Source organism: Ammospiza caudacuta, chromosome 12, assembly GCF_027887145.1.
Source record: "Ammospiza caudacuta isolate bAmmCau1 chromosome 12, bAmmCau1.pri, whole genome shotgun sequence".
In the NCBI taxonomy this organism is placed as follows: Eukaryota; Metazoa; Chordata; class Aves; order Passeriformes; family Passerellidae; genus Ammospiza; species Ammospiza caudacuta.
Window position 1 is genome coordinate 15,417,332 of NC_080604.1, and position 21,026 is coordinate 15,438,357.

At 43.5% G+C, this 21,026-nt stretch overlaps 1 protein-coding gene across 10 annotated transcripts in view; it reads right to left on the reverse strand.

Moving 5' to 3' along the window:
• Window positions 1–21,026, reverse strand: part of CADPS (calcium dependent secretion activator) — a 203,784-nt gene that overhangs the window by 90,534 nt on the left and 92,224 nt on the right. For all 10 annotated transcript variants that reach the window (XM_058813144.1, XM_058813143.1, XM_058813147.1 and 7 more), the window contains exons 8-11: window positions 18,110–18,249; window positions 16,057–16,123; window positions 8,008–8,116; window positions 6,810–7,022 (exon numbers count right to left, since the gene is read on the reverse strand). In XM_058813144.1, the coding sequence (XP_058669127.1) occupies window positions 6,810–7,022; window positions 8,008–8,116; window positions 16,057–16,123; window positions 18,110–18,249 (529 nt within the window). The remainder of the gene's footprint in view (window positions 1–6,809; window positions 7,023–8,007; window positions 8,117–16,056; window positions 16,124–18,109; window positions 18,250–21,026) is intronic.

Below are 21,026 nucleotides of genomic sequence, written 5' to 3' on the forward strand. Positions count from 1 at the left end.
GACATTACAAGAATGAAGATGTGGTTTGGACAGTAACAAACAATGACACTAGTCAACCTCATCAGGAGACATGAAATAAAGGAATGACAATGATTGATGGCAGCTATTCATTTACAGATATTTCTAGAAAAGTCTCTGCTGGCCTGGCTGAGCAAAGTGGGAGAACTTTTCCAGCCTGGCCAGCAATGCACCACGGCAGGTGGCTCATGGAGTGCCCACTGCAACCCACTGCCTGCCCTGAGGGGCAACTCCTGCTCACAGACACATTTGGACTGTGACTTGTTAAAGAAATACCCAAGGAAGTGCCTGAAAACCCCATTTTTTTTGCCTGTGCGGAGCAAGAGACTTCACTAGCAAATACTGATGTTCTGGAGGGGGAAACACTGAATCCCTGTACCTGGATTAAAGCACCAGGTGGATTGAACTGCTGGCAGTGCTGGATGGTGACTTCCCACATCCCCTCCTCACTGTGGCATTGCTACCTCTGAGAAGTGATGTGTGTGTGCTCAGGGCTCTGCAAACCTGCTCCGCAAACCTTCTCCCCAAACCTGCTCCCCAAACCTCCTCCCCAAACCTGCTCCCCAAATCTGCTCCCCAAACCTCCTCCCCAAACTTTCTCCCCAAACTTTCTCCCCAGACCTGCTCCCCAAACCTGCTCCCTGTGCGGAGCTGTGGCTGCTGCAGGAGCCTCAATTTGCCTCTCAGCTGCAGAGCCAAGGGCTCTTTCTTCTCCCCTTCATATTATTGCATGTTACAAGACAGGTTTAAATATAATGGGCTGTTTATTCCGGTGGCTTATGGCTCTTTCCCTGCTGCAAACAAATTCTTTTCTGCTTCAGTTAGAATTTTAATAAATTGTTATGAATGCTCCTGTAAATCACCAGACACACCAGGCACTGAATTGCAATCTAAGTTGTCTAAGGATTGGCAGTTAGATGAATAAGAATTTGTAGTATGCACTTACATAATTCCTTGTGTGGCAAGTTAAAAACACAGTTTTAGAACAGCTATTTATAATATAAAACATTGTTTCACAGCATCGTTATAACTACTTAAAATATTTTGAATTGGATGGCTGCAGAAACCTGTGAATTTGTATTTCATAAGTTAGAGTTCCAGGCTTCTTAAGAATGTAAAAGAGATTTACAGGCTAGTTTTAAATTCATGCAGGTTATGAGACTGATTTAACATTTTAATTCTGCATTCCTGCAATGAAGCATCTGCAAGTTGACAATACAGAAGACACAGCAGCGTTCTCATGATATCTTTAACTATCTAAAAAAGTAAAGCAATTAAAGCACAAAACTAATAATCTAATAAGATAGCGATGCATTGTAGTGCAAATACATGTAATGTTGCCAAACCCAGGTTCATTCATTCGTTCATTCATTCACTCTTTCTTTCTTTCTTTCAAAGTGGCAAAAATCTGTATTTCATTGAAATTAAACTTTTGTGGGTTGTTTTTTTTGTTGCAGTAAAGTCTGATAAGAATTCTCTTTGGAAATCCAAACATTTAGAAAACAAAATAAAGAAAGAAAAAAGAAAGTGTCTGCTGAGAAGGAATTCTGCCTGCTACCCAGGGGGATATTTGTACACACACGCACATACTCACACATAGGAAAAAAGAAGAAAAAATAAATAAAAGGAGGAGGAAGGAAAAAAGGAGTCTTGTTGATGGCCAAGAGGGATGACATCGCCTGTTCCTTCTCATAATTGCATTCAGATACTCCGGATACATATTTGCCAGCTCTCATGACCCACTGATGCTATTCCCTCCTAAGGAAAGCAGGCACTCGCCAGATATTACAGAATATTTTAACACCAATAAAGGATTTTTACTTACAGCACAGGTCTGGGCTTTTATCTTTTGCAAAGTAGGTATACCAGTGGGAAAAAGTAAAATAGCAATTCCCCTGGTTTATTTTTGACTAGCACTGCTTTGATTGGTGACTGAGACCCATGCTAAAACAACAATTTATAATAATTTGGAGAAACAGCAGCACCCAGAGAAATGCATTTAAGTCAGGGAAGGCCAGCATCTCCAAATGCAGGGTGACCCAGAGAGCTGCCACTGGCTGCTGAAATCATTCCCTGCTGAGTTAATGGGAGAGGAGCTAATCTAACCTCGATGATTCAGGGCTCTTTTCACAGGGCATGCGTGGAGGGGTTTCTGGGGGCCTCCTCTGGAGTCCTGCACCTTCTCTGGGTCTCTTGGGGTCTCCTGCCCTACCTTTCTATGCTTTGAGGTGTCCATGGTTAGCCCTGCACTCTGGTGCGCTGCACCAAGCTAATCATCGGCACGGAGAGAAAGGATATTGTCAGAGTGCAAAATGATCTGTTTTCAGGCAGGAAGCAGTCAACTAGATGTAATTTCCATGAAACAAAAGAAGGTATTATTTACAGTTTTATTGTGATGTTAATTACTATTTACATCTTGGAATGAAAAATAGAAATGTTAATGATTGGCTTTACTAAGAGGATCACTTGATGCCAATGTGAAAGCCAGGGAGAGAAGGCAATTATGCAAACATCACATGCATCCCAATTTCAGTATGGAAACTTACATTTCAAATCTCAATTCAGGAAAATAACATGGAAAGTTTGTACTACAAAATCTAAACATGAGAAAGATTTAAGAGAAAAAAAAAAAGCACATTGCATATGTCAGATAATCTAGTCTGATTATCTGAGCTGTGCTAGCTACAGGGAAGCACTTACCCTTGAGTCCAGCTAGAAGTTAGCAGGGTAAGAAGGAACAAACCAGAATAACATAAAGACTAGCAACAAGGCTCAGGAAAGCAGACAGGAGCCCTAACCTAGCAGCTAAATATTTGGGTTCAAGCAAAGAATGAAAAAGAAACTAAAAGAAAATCAAACCAACCAAAAAGAAAACCACTTATAGCTGAAAATTTCTCAAGCAGCTCGATAAACCTCGCTACTTATTATGGGGGAACAAATCATCACAAATTCTCAAAACATCCAACTCATTGTACACGGTGTGATTAACAGTTATTAAATATAAACAGACATTACAAACTAAATATAACCACAAATGATACGTAAAACAAGTACAGACCAATCTTTCATGTTAAAAAAAAGGGTTTCAAGAAAAAAAAAACGTTGAGCACGTTTGGGAATTTTCTTTGATACATCACTAACACAGAACAAAGATTGGTGCTTTCAGACAAGTGACCACTTTTATGAAGCTTAAATATTGCCAAAAGGTGTAATATGTATTGGCAGCATTATTGACTATAATACTGTGAATGATTTCAACAGTAAACAAGAACAGTTTGGAGTTTTTTCTTTTATAATGCGAACACTGGAGAAAAGCACAGCTTTGTGTAAATGGAGTTTTTCTTTGAAATTGTAGCAAAACAAAAAAAGCAAAACTTTTCACTCTAACAGGTATTGTTCACCCACATAAAAGGAACTGTAAGTCATACAAAAATTAATGAATAGCAGGATCTATTTTTTCAGTACTTAAATTGCAAATAAAATAAACTCCACCCTGGTTCGGAGCTGTCTGTTTACTTCTAAGTCAAGTGCTGCCATCGAACTGCGGATGAGAATTTGAGTGCTGCTCAAACTTTATATTTACTGAGTCAAAAGAGGCGGGAGCCAAATGGAATTTACTATTTCTCCCAAGTTTCCCAAATAGCAAGATATGTGCTTCCCAAGTTTCTGTGCCACAGACAGCTCCATGCCAGGCACGGAGGGCTGGATTTTCTGTGCGTGTGCATGCATGCGCATGAGCCGTCTCGGACTGCTACGACATGGAAGCTGTAACAACAGTTACTCGTCAAATGGCTTAACATTTACTTCTTTGCACATCCTCATTCATCATAGCCTCTAATAAGCACAAAGAAAATAAAAAATATGACAGGTATAGAGATAAACATACAAGAATAAAATGTGTCACAGAAGTCCTTACCTTTCCGCAGGCAAAAAAAAAAAAAAAAAAAGCACAACCCAAACCCCAAACCAAAACACCCAAGCCAAATACAAAACCAATAACAAACCTAGACCCTTTTAAAAATGCAATACTTGGCATGTTCGGATTTCAAGACTGAAGGAGCTGAGATATGTATTTGTGCATTTGGGACTCCCCATATGTGGCATGCATGACTCACTGATGCTTGGGATCAACTGTTGTGCCCTATGACTTTTGCAATGAGCACTGCCATGTATACATGCTGAAATATGAAAAATGAGCAGCCTTTCCTGTTGAGATGAAGGTGTATTATGGCATGTTGCCCTCCTCCTCTTGTAGGATGTGCACAAAGACCTGTCAGAGGGATCTAGATCAAAAGGGGGAGGAGGAAGGAAAACCAAGGACAAAACACAGTAGCCCAGAAGATGCTCAAGTATTAAGCCATCACACTGATGGACTGATGAGCCACCTAGTCTCTCTCTCCCAGGCTTTGGCACAACACATCCAAGAGGCTTTTCGAGCTCTTGCAGCAAAAAGGGGAGACTGATGCTGTGCAACTTACAGAAAAAGACATTGTGGATGGAAAGAGGGTGGTGGTGTTATAAAAAGCAAAATGATCCAGATTTGGAGCTGGTATTGGCATCAGAACAAGTGAGAGAAACTGAGGTCAGATCCTGACTCCCTCAAATGCCCTGGAGGGCCCAGGGGGTGAAATCTTGGCTGTTTTCACCAGAAGCGAGGATGAGGGAGCCCTGCCTCCTGGCAAGTGAGCGAGATGCAAAAACAAGGTCAAGCCTGTGGCATGTCTATAGCTCTGAGCACAGTCAGACTGAGGCTGGAGGACCACAAGCAGCACAAGGCTCTGATGGACATGCTGGGCTATGCAGATGCAGAGTTGACTCCTGGGCCCAGTCACTGACTTCCCTGATCTGTGGCAAGGTTTAGGACAAGCCAGCTGTCCCTTCTCCGCCCCAGGTACCCTAAGCAGAGAGGTTCAGCTCTCCCACAAACACAGGGCTTGGCTGTGCAAGCGAATCATACACCCAAGTGTCCACGGCCCCGGGCAATCCATTTTCCTCCTCAAAATCCTGGCAGATTTTGCTACATCTGCTATGATGTGTCTTAGAAAGCAACATCTCACCTGACCCTTCATATTGGTCAGGTGAACTGAAAACTCTATAAATATCAGGAATTTACCCAGCGGAAAAATTCTCCGAGCTTGATGTGTGCAGGGATGGGAGAAGAGTGGAAGAAAAGGTGTTTCCTCAGTTTGATGTTCTCTGCTCTGATCCTACTCTGCAGGGATCATGCTGGGATGGACAGGAGTGCATCCCAGTGCACCAACACCACAACTTAGAGCAGCCTTCAGCATCACTTGTTAGGAGAGGGAGCCATGGGCAGAATCCCTCTGTTACTCCCCCTTGCTATGCTTTGAAGGCTTTTAGCATGTGAAAAAGCAGCAGTAGAAGGACCTGTGCCTGCTACTTCTGCGAATTCTCTGATTAAACATTCTGGGCAGGGGGACATAAATCCCTGGGAATGCTCTCAGGTCAGCACAACTCAGCCAGGCCTGGAGGCTTATCACAGCCAGAAAATGTCCCACTTGCAAGAGGCCAATTCCCACCTCCCATTTTGGCTTTCTGAGAAGTGTCCTTCCTTGCCAACCCTTGCTGTTTACACCTTGCACTCCCAAAGTCAGTGACTGCAATGAAGAGGATGAGGATCACTGAAATGAAAACACTGACTATAGGTTACCACACTGCATCACACCACGTTTCACTTGCAGCAGCAGCAAGGCAAAGCAGAAGGGAGCCCAAAACACAGAGGCATGTGGAAGACACAAAAAAATTAAAAAGCAGCAAGCAGAGGTTTTCTGCTGTAGTACTGGTCATACAGCTGTATGTCTTGTACTGCTACTTTCTATAAATACTGACATGAAGAAGTTAAACAAATATAAAAGATGGTCAAATGCTATCGATAAGGAAAGCTCAGATTTTCTGAGTTCCTTACAACAATATACTCCATAACTGCTTTACAGAGACTATTTGAAAACGCTGAAATCTATTTTAATCAGAAGAATTCTTTAATATTTACCACTTTTCCTTATTTTACTTATATTTAATGATAATAATTCTTAAATTTTGCTGAAACTACCAAGACATGCTGTATGTTACATAATAAAGGGGCTGCAGATGATTGAGACCTTCAAGAAAAATGAGTGAAGAGGCATTGATGTGGTTTATAATCAAATTGCATTTGCAAGAGAAAAGAAATTGCTCTAAATTTCAGATGAAGCAAAGTGTATGTAACTGCATAGGACATGCAGCATAGCTACAGCTTAAAAGATGATTGCTTTAAATTCACATCTAACTGGCCTGCAAAGCAACCTGTTAAAAATACCATATGTTTTCCTACAGTTGAATATTCAACAGGAGACCTCTTTTTGTGTGTGCATTTCATACTTGCAAGATTTGCACCTGTAGTTTTGAGCACATGATGCATTTGACAGACAGCTAATGGTGCTAATGAATTGCTCTGATCTGGGTGTGCAATTTATTGTGTGGGGGTAAAACACATGTCTGTGAAAGGCAAGGTGGGTCTCAGGCTCTCAGATCCCAGTCTCTCTCCTCCATCAAGTATTGCACTTTAAAATATCCATTGACAAGTTCCCCAAGGAATTTTGTTTCTTGGGTTTGGTTCTGTCAAACACACAGGTTAACTGCTTCTGGATCTACTAATGTAAAAAGAAGCTTTATCATAATGAAAAAACATTTTGTTTTGAAATCAGAAACACAAGCGTGAATATTGATTTACATCAGTGCAGAAAATCTTTCCATCAAAGACTTTGGCTGTCTAGGAGAACTTGTTTACTTACAAAATTGAGAGATTGGAGCATCTATCTGGGGTACATTTCCTCCTTTAGCATTTAGCTTTTGCACTTGGGTAGGTGGCACAGGTTTGTGAGACTGGCCAGTGGCTCTGTACATGGCTTGGACCCACAGGATTCGGTCCTGCTCATCGTCACTCGCAAAAATCACCGTGTCTCCTTCCTTCACAGCGTTGAAGAATGTTCTGCCACCATCCAAACCTGGCAGGAAAGGAAGTGACAATGCAGTTTCACAGACTTTGAGGCCAGCCAGGAGATCTCCCCCTGTTTCCCACCCCACCACTGCTTGGGTGTTTCTTTACCCAGTCCCATGCTGCCCCCAGTTCAGTCCCCTCTCCTGCAACACAGCCCACAGGTCCCCAGGTAACCCAATTACTAAAACATGCCCCAACACACTTGGATTAATTGTTTCTCTCACCTACAGCTCCATCTGTGCAAGTTCCATGTGGGCACCACTGGAGCCCAATTAAAAATGGGGTTTGAGAGGGAGGTTCCCCATTAGTCTGAAAGCATCAGTGCTCACACTGCAGAAAAAGGTCCTTGGGTGATATCCTTATTTCTCTCTTTGCCCTGATTTGGCACTCATCCTCCCATCTCCCTGATATGAGAATTAAGGGAATAAACAACCTACTATATCTTTTCTCATCTCCTCTGGGGACACCATTACCCAGGGCATGGTAAGGATCGCCATGCTTAGCAAGTTGTCCCACTGAAATAAAAGAAAAATGGTGCTTGTCCACTTGAATAAGGGTCTCAGCCACCAACAGGCACCTCCAGGTACCAGGGGCTTTCTGTCCCTGCCCCTTCCATGCACTGACATCCATCCTAGTGAGAATGGGGCAGGCTTTGCCCACAACAAAGACAAGCATAGCTGCTAGCCTTTTATTTAGGGAATATAATCTGAAGGCACAGGTTAGAACCGTTACTTAATTTGAGCATTCAGCTCACAGTAAAATTCCATTGGGATTTAAGTGTCTAATTCACTTAGGCTCCCCAGAAGAGATGAGTCCTTCGCTCCTCTGGTGCAACTCCCAGCTCTGTCCCTGTTTATAGTAAAGCCATGCACTGCTAATGATCAATATAAACACAAACATATTTAGAATAATGCTGATCAGAGTTCAGCAGCAGGCAGGGAGAGGAAGAGAGGGGAGCCCCTTTGGAGTGGTGAGGGAGCTGCCACCCGTACCTGGCTGCGGGTCGGTGTAATCCACAGTGTATCCGTCGAGCTGCAGCAGCTCTTGAGGTTCTGCTTTTTTCTCCCGGTAGCTGCACATAGCAAATGTATATTGACTAACCTGAGGAAAACCACAAACCTAAGATGGCACCGGGTGACCACCACAAGGCAATCCAAAGCGCTTACACGGTGTTTGCAGGGACGGGGGATGGTGGAGTAATTTGAATGCTCATTACCCATCAGAGAAAGAGACAGACTCAACTTTTCAAAGCCCTCTCTTAGCACACCCTCCTGCAGCACGCACCTAATTCTCTGCATCAGTACATACAGCGGTTTAATTTCCTCCAAAAGAGGAAGCTCCACGGCTTAAAACCCTCTATCATTCATCCCCAGACAAGTGCAAGAGTGACACCCTGTCACAAACAATGTGAGCTAAATTGCTAGGTGCCAGTCATATTAAAGCAATCTTAAGATGCCACTGATCTCGGCAGTTGTTGTCATCAGTGCTGTAAATGGCAGCTCTCACTCCTCTGAGGTACCATCTGCATGACACGATACATTCAAAGTCAGGCTCTTGACGGAAGGCGGCTCAGCTGCGGGGCTGAGCGGGGCTCGGCATCGCCCGTAGGAGCCCATCAGGCCGCATCAGCCCCGCGCGTTCCCGGCGCGCCGCGATCCGCACGGCCGGCAAGGAGCTCATCCAGCCAGCGGAGGAGAGGATTCTCCGCGCCCCGGGCGAGGAACTCACAGGGAAATTTACTGTCAAATGATTTCAAATGACTTTGTTAAGGTTGTGTCACATCCTGGACGCCTGACGTAATTTTATTCGTCTGGACATTTTCTTGACCTCTGGAAGAAACTTTAAAACTCTGGTGGGTGGCAATGAATTGCGCTTGTCATTTTTTGGAAGCTGGGAGAGATCCTGAAAGATGGGAGCATGGATGGGCTGAGGGGTTTGCAGTCAAATTGCTCGGCTACAAAGACACACGCAACACTTATTTTAGTGGCATCTCTCACTAATAAAATGTAATTGATTGAAGTCGGGGGACCCGTCTATCGGCACAGCATCCCTCAGACACCACTCGGTTTACTGCTGCCCTCTATGGGCTTCTGCTCGCCGCCAGCCTGCTCCAGCAGCCCTGCCTGCACCGAGCCTTCCTCCAGGAACAGCTCCAAAAGCCACCTAAGAATAAACTCTATCATTAACACATTTGTGGGAGTAAGACTAAAAGCGATGCTTTAAGCATCTTGCATCTTCCTTAAAACTACCAGCACTGACGGAAGATTGACAAGTAGCAGACCAATAGCAGGAGCACACCAGTGCATATTCCCTGTTCTGAACTTTGCATGCCTACCATCGTATGGGCAACACAAAAATTAAAAAGATTAACACGAAGGAATCTGAAAATAACCCAGTGCCCCTCAGCACAACATTCAGACTCCTGTGCCGTTCAGGCAGTCCTACTTGCAGTATGTTGCTGCCATCTCCTGGAGAAACCCCGGAATGTGCTTTATTTATGGGAAAATCCTAGAGATCTCGTCTGAGCAGTAAGGATTTGATTTCTCTGTGTTAGACAGCCTGAACTTCAGGGACTGCATGATAAATGCAATTCCTGAAATGAGTCAGTGCTAACCTGTGCTGACATTTATTGAGAACCTTAATATCACTAATGCTTTTTTGCTTTTCCTGTATGGTCTACAGCAACAGGTAATTCATTCAGTAGTTCAGCTGTTGTTCTCTGACCCTGAACATGAGGTCTGAATTTTGGGCTCTTCTTCATATACAAGTAATTCCACTCCTCTTTGAACACAGAAAATATTCTTCTGGCCTATCAATAAGACAATCATAGCAACACAGTGGCAACATAGGGAAAAGGGCATTTCAGAGCTTGTATTTCTCATGTTAAAGGTTATAAATGACAGGTGTAGACAATAGGCTCTGGTGGAGCCATCCTGGGACAGAGGCAAAGCAGACTGATCTCTCCTGTTAGAATGCACAGGATTTCCTTGAAAGAACATTGTTATTAGAAGAGACCTTCAAGAGAAACCTGCAGGTGGGTCTGCAATAGGCAGCAAGCCAGGGCTCATCCAGGTTCACGTCCTACTTCTTCTCTACTCACACAGCTCAGAAGCCCAAGCTCAGGAACTGAGCTTGCTGGCAGGAGCAAGCCAAGGATCAGGCTGGAGAGAGGACAAAGCTAATGATGGCCTCTGGAAGAGGTGCCAACTGTGCCATGCAGAGTGCCTGCACCTAAACAACTCAAGCCACTGACTTCAAGGACTGGCAGACCAGCCTGGGTGCCCTATCCTGCTGCCTGGAGCATTTACTGCTTGGGGTCAGAGAGAAGCTGGTGCCATGGCTACCAGTGTCATGTGGCTCCTTCCATTTACAAGCAGTGGCAAAGCCAAGCCCAAGAAAATGAGATTCTAGAAAGCTCAGTATGTCACAGTTGTGCTTTGCTGCAGAACAACACTGTAGGGTCAAGAGAAGATTGCACTTGCCTTTCACCAGTCCTCCAAAATATTGTGCTTTACAGAGCCTGCTTTCTGTAAAGCTCAGAAGTGGCCAGACAACTGAAACAGTTAATAGCAGAAATTAATCTTACAGCCTGCTGAGTTCACTCTGAACCATAGCTGAGTATGAGAGCGAGCGAGCAGATGGGATGGGCAAGATGAATGGTTTGAGTAATTGGAAAAAACACAGATACAGAGAGGAAACTGAAGGAAGACAGAGGAGAAATCTCTGCCCAGTGAGGGACAAATTCACAAAGCAGCTGGGATTTCATCCAGGGACTCGATGACAGCCAGGAAAGGAGCATCTAAGGAAGCTGAACTCAGAGAAAGTAAAAGAAGGGAACTAATCCAAGGCACCCCTGGTTGGTTCATTACAAAAAAGGGAAAACACTTTGAGAAATAATTTGAGACAAAAGAACATAAGGGGAAAAAAAAGGTGGGGGAAAAGACAAAGAAATTCAGGAAAGGGGAAGCAGACAGCAGGAGACAAATGCCAAAGTTCACTATTCCCAGGCTGCTAAATTAAATCTGACTTTCTTGGCACTTGACCATATTCTGTCACCAGCTATATAATCCAACTGATTAATAAATACAGCAGATATGCATTAACCAGTTCTGACTTTGTCCTGGTTTCTCCACCAGAGACTCCTGCTCTAGCGAGCACTGCTTTCCCCAGGATCCTGCTCAAACCTGTTAATTGTCATGCCTCACACTCCGAGCTCAGTCATTTGCTCCCCCTTTTTTACTGTTGACACAACACCACCCTACTTGGGTTAAATTCTTTAATGGACCTTTTCTAAATTAACAGCATGTATTTTGTCCCAAGGGAGAGAAACCGTGCAAAGATACTGCCAGCTGTAATACAGCTTTCCACTTTGATGGGAGATTCTTGTCCTCTGGTTGCCGCTGTATGTTGCCTCCCAAGCCCTTTCCTGACACAAATGAGCAGAGGAAATCATCTAGGTTTAAAAAAAAATATGAAAACAGCAGTTTTCACATCTCAGCATATCCATTCAGGTCTAAAAAACTGCACAACACAGTTGTCCCAGTTCCTGTCTTCAAGCAGGAGATGTGCGTGCTCTCCTGGGCAGGGCTGTGGTGGGAATTCATCCTGTGTGAGTGTGGACCTACTGCAGACAGGTGGAACTAGCTGTGGCATCAACTTAACCAGCAATTTCCAGATATTTTGTATGTATCATCACACTCCAGATTTTATAAGAATCACCATCTATGCCTAATTTTCAGCAAGGGTCTAAGAGAAAACATTATTTAATATGATTATGGGGACCAGGTCATTCACCTTGGCTTGAAGACCATGGTCTAGGAGTGCTGGTGTAACACACTGCAATTCTGCTGAATTATTTTCAATTTTGGGGTGATATTCAGAGTTACTGAACTCTTACTTCATTTCATTTTATCCCAAGTCAGCTGAGTTTTGCTAAAAGCAAGGACTGTCACTATTAGTCTAAATTATACTGAGTTTAGGGAGTCTGTCACTAGAACAATAGATCCAGGCGTAGACACTGCAACTGGTTTTAATCCGCAGAGAGTTGATCTGGTTCCAACAACATTCTGCAAACACCATCAGACACAATCAGCTGAAAACTGCTTCAAGCTACTCAGCAGACATGTCATCCAGGTACCATGGAGTGTTACTTCCCATATGCTGCCAGAGCACTGAAATGGGGTTATGATAAGAGATGAACAGATTCAGTCTGAAATCTCAGTGTAATTAATTCACTTGCCCTTAAAAATCATTGTAAGAAATTTCCTATTGCAAAGCCAGCAAACCCACCATAATCAACCATGGTGTTATTGCCAGTACAGCACATCAGACCTTGCAAAGAATTAATACAAGTTCTGCCAGCTATCAAAAATCCCAGCTTTTGCATGAGGGTCTAATTGGCAAACTGGCTGAAATTTGTGTGCTGTGCTTGAGCAGCTGATACAGCAACTTAGGAAACACAACATCTGAAATGGATGTACATTTTCTTTCCTAACCAGTCACAGAGAACTTTGCCCTAAATAGCTTAATTGCTTTTGCTTACCACTGCCACTGGCATTACTGCTGCCTTTACGAAGCATTTTCCTCGCTTGTGATGCTGCAGACCATTTCCATCCAAGCTCAGGGCCATATTCTGCCATCATTTTCACACTGCATATCTCAGGATTTAAAATTAGGCAAGTAACGAGTCTCTGCCATGTAATTTACATCTAATCAGTATTCTGCTCTTCTGCTGCTCATCTCAAAGGGTGTCTATGAGAAGGGTGGGCAGTGTACAGAGAGGACTGCGATTCATTCGGAAGGGAAAACTAACCCCTCTTAATGCACAGATCAGTGCTGGAGGAGCACACACCCTTGCCCTGCCAGCCATGCCATGCCATTCCTTGAGGGGCTGAGCCAAGTCCACCCAGCAAGGCAGGTGCTGGAGAGTTGAGGCTCAGGTCTAGAAATGACACAAAGGAACTGCTCGCAGCCACTACACCCAAACAAATCACTTCACTCCTGTATAACCCTTGCAGTTACACAGACACAGAAGGTGCGAGGGATTATTCCATCCAAATTACAAGGAAGTTATTGCTCCTTTCCCCTTCTCTCCAGGGCTTAACACAAGCCAAGTAGCAGTGGAAGCGCTCCCAGCAGAGCTGCTTTTTCTCCATACGTGCGCAAAGCCTCCGTTTTTGGCGGCAAGGCTTCACTGACACAAAAGAGACAAACTGCCATCAACACCTTCCTCCTTGGTGCCACCCATGCAGTTTGGCACTTTTGTGCCTTGTTTAAATAGTTATGAAGAGTTTGAGTATTTATTACCACGAATTTCTTAACCACTGGTACCAGAAGACAGAGTGGTACCACCCAATGGCACTGAAGGAATCAAGGCTGTGTCCATCTGAAATGGAGAAAGAGGGAGAGAGCACAGGACCATGAGAGGGAGGTTATTCTGCAAGCAACAGGAGATGCTGTAGCAATAGAAGATGCTACAGGTAAGGGACAGAGACAACGGATCAGAAAGGAAATATTTAGTTACTCCTCCAAACAGCCCTGCCCTCCTGGCAGTGTTAGGGACTGACGAGACCACTACATGTCAAATGGACTTCATGCTTTGGGCTCTATCTCTCAACTCTGGTGCAGGCAGCAGGCTGGTGTGGATGAAGCTCCTGAAAGAAGGGCTGCTCCTTGTCCACTCTCTGTAACAAGAGCCAGCTCACCTTCCTGCAGGGGTTATTTTCTGCCTGTGGTTTAGCAGAGTTCAGAGCATCCTGGACATCAACACCTTTACTGCCAATCCCTGTTCGTATCAGCACCCATCCTTTGCATTGCATGAAAAGCAAATGACAAACATACGGACAGCAAAGTATTTTTATTCCATCTTTATTGCCTGCTGACATGTTCAATATGCTCAAACTACATCTGAGGGACTGCATAGAGAGTGTTTCTTGTTTATATTTGATGTACGGCAGAACACTTTACATTGCACCAAATGTTGAGCAAACGGTAACATAACAGAGAAGCTGCAGTGGCAGCTGGAATTTCTGAGGTGGGCTACAGAGACTCTCTGGGGGCAAAAGTCTGCTCATCTTATTCAAATGAATTGCTTTTCTGGCCAAATCCTGCTCTGATATGCCAACTGACGAATACAGACCTAGTAACATGAGAAAACATGGAATAACTCTGAGAGCTTCAATTCCACAGCAAGCCTAAGAATTTATAGCAGCTAAAAACCAGAGAAGCAACTGCAACCACACTGAATGTCCAGAAGGCTCTGAGAGACAAGTCCAAACCTGCAAAACCTTGCACAGAAGAGTATCAATAGAATTACTTATGGGAGAAATGAGGTTGGGAAAAATGAGTCTCTGTTTTGGAGCATCCTCTTCCCAGGGAAAAAAAGAACTGAGAACTTGGTCTAATAGGACTGAATTGTCTCTCAGGGAAAAGCAATACCAGTTGCACTACAGGTGATCATGGACAGCCATAGCACTTCTAACTTAATTTCAGAAAATTATAAAGGAAACATACAGAGAAAAGCAATCCTCCAATCTCTGCCAAAGAACAGGGTCAGTATAAAATGTTCCCAAAAGGGAAAGGCAGATAGAGGCGTGCCCTCTGGGTGCTCCACACTTCCTCCCCCCTCTCTGTGGTCATTTTGACCCCACGTGGAGTACAAAATGAGCACTTAAACTGCCTCTGCTGATCATACTTGGTTATGGGACTAGGTACTCAATGAGTCTCTCCAAATAGCCTCCTACTTACATGGGTCCCACACATCCTAGATCTCCTGTACTTCCCAAGGTTGGATTTCCTTATCTCCCCCACAGTTTCATGCAATGGAAGCCAGCCGTGATGGCTAAAAGGGGATTGAATACAATTAAGCTTCCTACTGAGACAGCTGAACTTGGAGCAATAACTAACACAAAACAAAGGAACCAGCATACCCCAGGTGATTTAGGACAGGTAAATCAGGTGTCTAAGGTGGAAGAGGGACTGCTTGGACTCCTCCCCTCACCAGCACGGGACAGCACATAAACAAGCATGCTCCAAATGTGGAGTCTGGTGCACCTGGTTTATACCATGTCTGTTCCTACACTTTGCCCCTCTACAGCCGACCTGCCATCTGCTTCATCAGCAGCAGGGTTTTACTTTCTGACCTGATCAGTTTGGATCTCTGGTGTCACAAGAGCTCAGTTGGATCCCATGTTATTTTATCAGAGCATTTCTGTGTTGCTTTCATAGAAAACCCTGAACAAAGGTTTTATTCCTCACACTTGGAGACAACACACCAAGAGAGTCCAGAGAGGAGAGAGATGGACCCAAGAGGACTCTGTGACTTCCTCAGGTTGGTGTGAAGATGGATCACTCACACTGGGGCCACACACTTCTGTGGCCAATGCAGTGGTTTCACCTGTCCTTGGAAGGTGAGGAAGATCTAACACACAAAGCACTGAGCAGAACCTTTCAAGGTTACAGAGGACATCTGCCTGTTTCCTCTTTCCATTCTTAACAGTGGTCAAATGTACAGGTCTAACCACAGGGAGGGCAAAAAGTGAAAACAAGAAAAAAGGGAAAAAGGAAGATACTACAAAACAATGACTTCAAAATGATCACTGAGAGCTGTTAGACAATGAGAAGCAGTAATAAATGTGAAGGCAAGACAGATGTCAAGAATGATTTGATGTTGATTCTGACATAGCCAGTGATAAAACTTCTGTAGATTCAAATGGGCTCCAAATTTAACCTGGAGGTTCAAAAGAGAGCCCAAGAACCTCCAACCAAGACAGACTGAGCTTCCTCCTCACCTCATTAATTCCTTACTAAAATTGATTCTCCATTTTATCAAGCATTCAAGTGCATCTGGAAACTCAAGGCTAGAAGTCCGCAACTGGGCTATCCTTGAGAACACCCATACATTTAGAAAAGAATCCATGATTTACAGCCACCCTGCACAGAACCACAGCTCAGCATCAATCACATGGCACTGAAAATGGCCAGAGGACAGACTCAAGTACTTCATGTTGTGATTTAAGATCACTTCTAGTTACATCTGTTACCTGGACCAGGACAAAGAATCGTTTCTTCCATCTCTTCCAAACATTTTTACCAATGGCCCATAAATACCTAGGAGAAAAGAACAGGTGAATTCAGCACACAAGTGTTAATTTGTTCTCTTGCTTTTCAGTATATTCTGTTTACACTTAGAAACTGAAGTCAATGCACAAGAAGGAGCAATTACAAGACTCTCAAGCTCAGCAGCACTCATGAATGGGTTTATTTCTAGCCTGAACAGATTACCTGCAAAGAAAGTGACATAAAAATCTTACAGACCCTTAATGCTACACAGTATTAATTCTCTCTTTCCTTTTGTCTTTCACAACTTGCTCAGAATTTGAAGCTCTTTAGTGCCAGTGAATAGCTACAACATGGTTGGATGGGTGAAGAATGCATTTGCAACAGAAGAATTAAGGGAGAAAATCCCAAATCTGCTTTAGCCTTCATAAAACCATTTTGCTGAGGGGAGCTGTCAAACAGAGGGACATTTCCTACATCAAACCCAGCACACAGGATCTCAATACCCACTGGACTGACTAAACCAGGGCACTTCACTGAGCAGCTCTAAGATGAAATCCGAGAAATTGCTTGGCTACAGATAATTCAAGCAAACTGAATAATCTCTGAGGAGGAGTGAATTTACTCTTTTCTACAAAGGAAGAATTAACTTTAAAAATTAATGTCAAAATAAGCATTTAATCTCTGTGATGAATTGGCCACTGTGACACTATAACACAAACACTGGCAAAACTAGTGGCAGCACCAGGCTAATAATAAACATAAGGATATTATTCAGCATTAATATGTTTTATGTATCATTATAATTACTTTAGTTCTGGCTCAATAAATACAAAAAAGATTTCATTTTTGGTTATGCAAGGGGTTCCTTATGCCAGAAGGGATCTAGCATACACTCGGTGAATGTTTAAATCACAAAACTCCAACTCATGCTGATGTGGGCTTTGAGTCCTTGGCTAGTCCAAGAAGAAGGTAATAAATATCCTTTTGGCTATTGTTGCTCACATCAACAGAAAGATAATCTCAGTTCTGGTAGCAAGAGGTATAAACCTCAGAGTTTTATAGGTAGATCAAATGTTAGTAGAAAAAAACCCAGAAAACAGCCCTACTATCAGCTGAGATCAGGGAAACAAACAGGACAGGGGACCTGTCCTCTCTGGCTTTGGTGCCTGTGATTGTGGTGAAAAAATTAAACTTCACACAAGACAACTGGCTCTGATCTCATAAGCAGAGAAAACAGGAGGAGGAGGAATTAGAAAAAATGAGTTATCTAAATTACCTAATAATGGATGGAATTTAACAAAATGCCATGAAAATAAAAGTGAACAAAGTCACTTCTATAGCACCAAAACCAGACTGGAGAGCTATTTCCAACATCAAGCTTCCTGGATAGTTTCAATTTTTTGTCACATCCTCAGCTCTGAAGAGCAGTCAGAGCCTTGCCAATGGCCTTAGCTAGATCTTCCCAAGGATGATCTAATCTGTAATTATATGAAGGCAGAAGTGGTCAGGGATCCCTCTGGCCCCAGATCTTCTGAAACTCCCTCCTGTGTCCCTTTTAACCTTCCCAATTATTAGTCCTACTCAAGACAATTGTGGAATTTATTTAATTGTGGTGTGTATCTCAGTAAAAATAATGCTGCTCACACTGGGGTTCATTTCAAGTGGAAAGTGCACTGTGATTTTGGTTTTGAGAAATCAATACAGGGAGACACAGAATAACTTTAAAAAGTTATATTATTCTCAGTAAGAGAGTTGGACAGTTCATCTATCATTTCTCATAGGAAAAAACATAATTTCCTGTGAGGAAAACTGTTTAAAATTTAAAATGTTTGGCTCATATGCATTAAAAAAGACTATGCTAAGAATATGGAAAGTTCACTATAAATGACTGAAATAATGCCATTTTTATATTTATCTTTCTGCTTCACCTCCTGTGAACTTGAGAAAGAGACTTTCTCTTTGAGAACCTTAAAAAGCAAAATTTCCTAATGCACATTCAAAACAAAATGACTTTAGGTTGAGACAAATGTTTACCCAGAGTGCTTCATGTTTTGAGGCTTATCCATTCGCACAGCAAGCTTGATCTTCAGGTCTTGATCAGGGCAGTTTTTGGAAACAGTCATTTTGTGCCACTCTGACTGCTTTGGGCTATTAGGAGTAGGGTGGAGAACAACCTGTAAGAATTAAAACAAATAATGTTGAAGGGAAAAATTATTCATAAAATTGGGTTTAATGGGGAACGTTAACAATGTGGAACAAAAATACATCAGATGACCTAGTTTTGTCCTAGAAGTCAGTCTGGATATGCCTATTCACATCAATGAGGATTGCTTTCTATTGCTTTTTTAAAGTACAGCTTGTTATTTTGAGATTTGGTCATATATTCTTTGGGTTCTCAGTCAGCTCATGGGGCTGTGCAGGCAGAGCTCCATGATCAGCTCCTGTCATTTCAGGAGGGTACATCTGACTGAGCTATGACAGCAGATAAAATCTGCATCCCATGTCATCACATGAGTGGTTGCAGGACTCTGCTTCCATTTCATGCAGCAGGAAATGCTGGGAGGATCATCTTCTGGTATTTCCATGTTTTCTCTGAGGTGGCCTAATCCCCTTCCTCCTACACCTGCTCCCTTTCTGATGCTTTCACTCTTAGAGGTGACTTTGCCTGGTACAAATTAATTCAAGTTTCCACTGTGCTGTAGTGAGATGAATCTTCTTTAAATTCATTAATCTTTATGCAAGCAAATTGTTTCACAATTCTTACAAATGGCAGCATTCACCCTCATTAACTGGTGTGCTGCCATCACTCATTTCTTGCTCATGCTTAGTCTATGCTCCTGCCAAACTCCAGCCCAGACTATAATCTTGTATTCCTCTGCTCTTCAACTTTGCTGCTGATTCAACAATCTAGGGGCTGTTTTCCACCAAAATATCATTGATGCTATTATCCTCTCATGAATTACTGTACAACTTATTTTATTGCCTCCTCTAAAGCCTGAGGTAAACATCAGTAAATTCTCAACTTTACCCTTATCCATTAATGTTATTTATCTCTTCTTTTATTGAATTGCTTTCTCTGTCAGGAATCTGAAGCTGCTATTAGTCACACAGATAACTGAGCAACACCAGTCTGTGCTGCATCACTCTTGGAAGAAAACACATTCAAGCAAATCCTGAAGATGAGAAACGAGTTTTCCTTGAGGCAGGGGGTGTTAGAACCATGACAGACTCAAGCTCTGAGCAGCATCCAAGGAACCCCAGTGCCAGGCAGGACATGCAAGAACATCCACCTGTTCTAAGCTGCATCTCTTAGTGAGGGAGCAGCCATTCTGTGTGCTTGGGATGCTCTCTGCTTTGATTTCTAACTCTTTTATCAACAAAAGACAAAAACTTTTCTCAGTGGTGCTGCAATTCACAGCTCTTCCCCTCCTTGCCCTCAGTAGATGAAGCACTGGCATGGCTGAAACCCATGGGAGCCTTGCCACTGGCTTCAATAGGGTCAGGATGTATTCCCAGGCCTTCAGCTGCCCATTCAGCAGTGCAGGGCTTGGGAGCATTTTCCAATTCTCCCCTGGATAAAAGTGGTGAGCTGAGGAGTGGCGGCCGCTTGCCAGCTCAACACTGGCAATAGAAAGTGGGCTTTGTACCCGCCTGGCAGAGCACAAAGCCACTGCTCAAAGGGTGGCTGAGCAGGGGTGTTTTGTGTATAAAACCTGCTTTCCTCTTCTCTCCATGCAGGCAGGTTCCTGCCCACTCCAACAGCTACACCAGGGGCTTAACACACTCCCGGTTTCATTATAATTTAAAGAAGAGATCTTGATGCAGCCTGAGCAGACACGCGTCATCCTTCGGCCGCTCCGGGTACACCGAGCGTCCCTTTGAAGTTTGGCCGACTGAAAGCACTGGTGGCCACAGGCCAGGGGAATCACTGCCAGCTCCCCACACTTGCCACTGCTGGCCTGTGTCCTTCAGCCTGCAGAAACTCAGGGCTGAGGGATGGTTTCCTGCTGGACTGGGAATTAAAGCACATTGGTAGGGCTGGCTCATCAGCCTTTCAGGGCAACAGGGGTTGCTTTGGGTGCTGACATCTTTCTCAGAACAACATGCACAGCTAATTGCTTCCCAAGACCAGCAAAGTCAGCAGTGCTCATGGCTGCCAGTGGAAACAAGGCTCACAAAGCAAGAGGGGCTGCACTGAGTGTAACCACTCAGGGGAAAATCCCTGAATGGCAGCGCGGCTGGCTGGGTGAAAAGCTCTGCTCAGCATGCCAAAGTGGATAAAGGCAGGGTGCCAGGCTGTTTGAAGTAGGAGGTTTTGAAAATAATCCTGAAAATATTATGATGCTGTGCAGCAAAACAATTGTAGGTTTTCAGCTGTAGTACTGCAGCCTAGAGGGGTCATCCTCTTTGTCAAAAAAGGAGGACAGGGAGAAAGGAAGGATCAAGGTGTGGATGAGAAAGTCTGAAGGGACTGTGACTGCCTTTGAAGAGAAGGTTGAGAGGGCAAAAGAGGGGGTAGCTTTGCTTTTCTCTCTCTCAAGTGCAAGAACAAAGGATACTTCATGAACATGAAAACACAAATAATTAAAATGAACATGAATTACATGAGACAAAATTACACACAGCATTCTCCACAATAAAGCTATAAATTTAAATCAGCAGCTCACTAGGTCCTGAGAGAATGTTTTAAACTTTTATGAACAGGATTAACACAAAACCATGTTAATTAGGAAAATTGTTGAATGAACAGAGACTCTTCCTTGTCAAAGCACAAACAGCCATGGAGTTAGCAAGAAACACCTGAACAGGTTAGTCCATAACTGGAAATATAATTCTTGGGCTTGCAACAGGATCAGTGGCTTTCCTGGCCATGGATTTCTTGGCCACAGCAATACAGACAGGATGGAGAGCAAGGAGTGCTGCAGGGCAGACAGAGCCCAGGCTGCCCCTG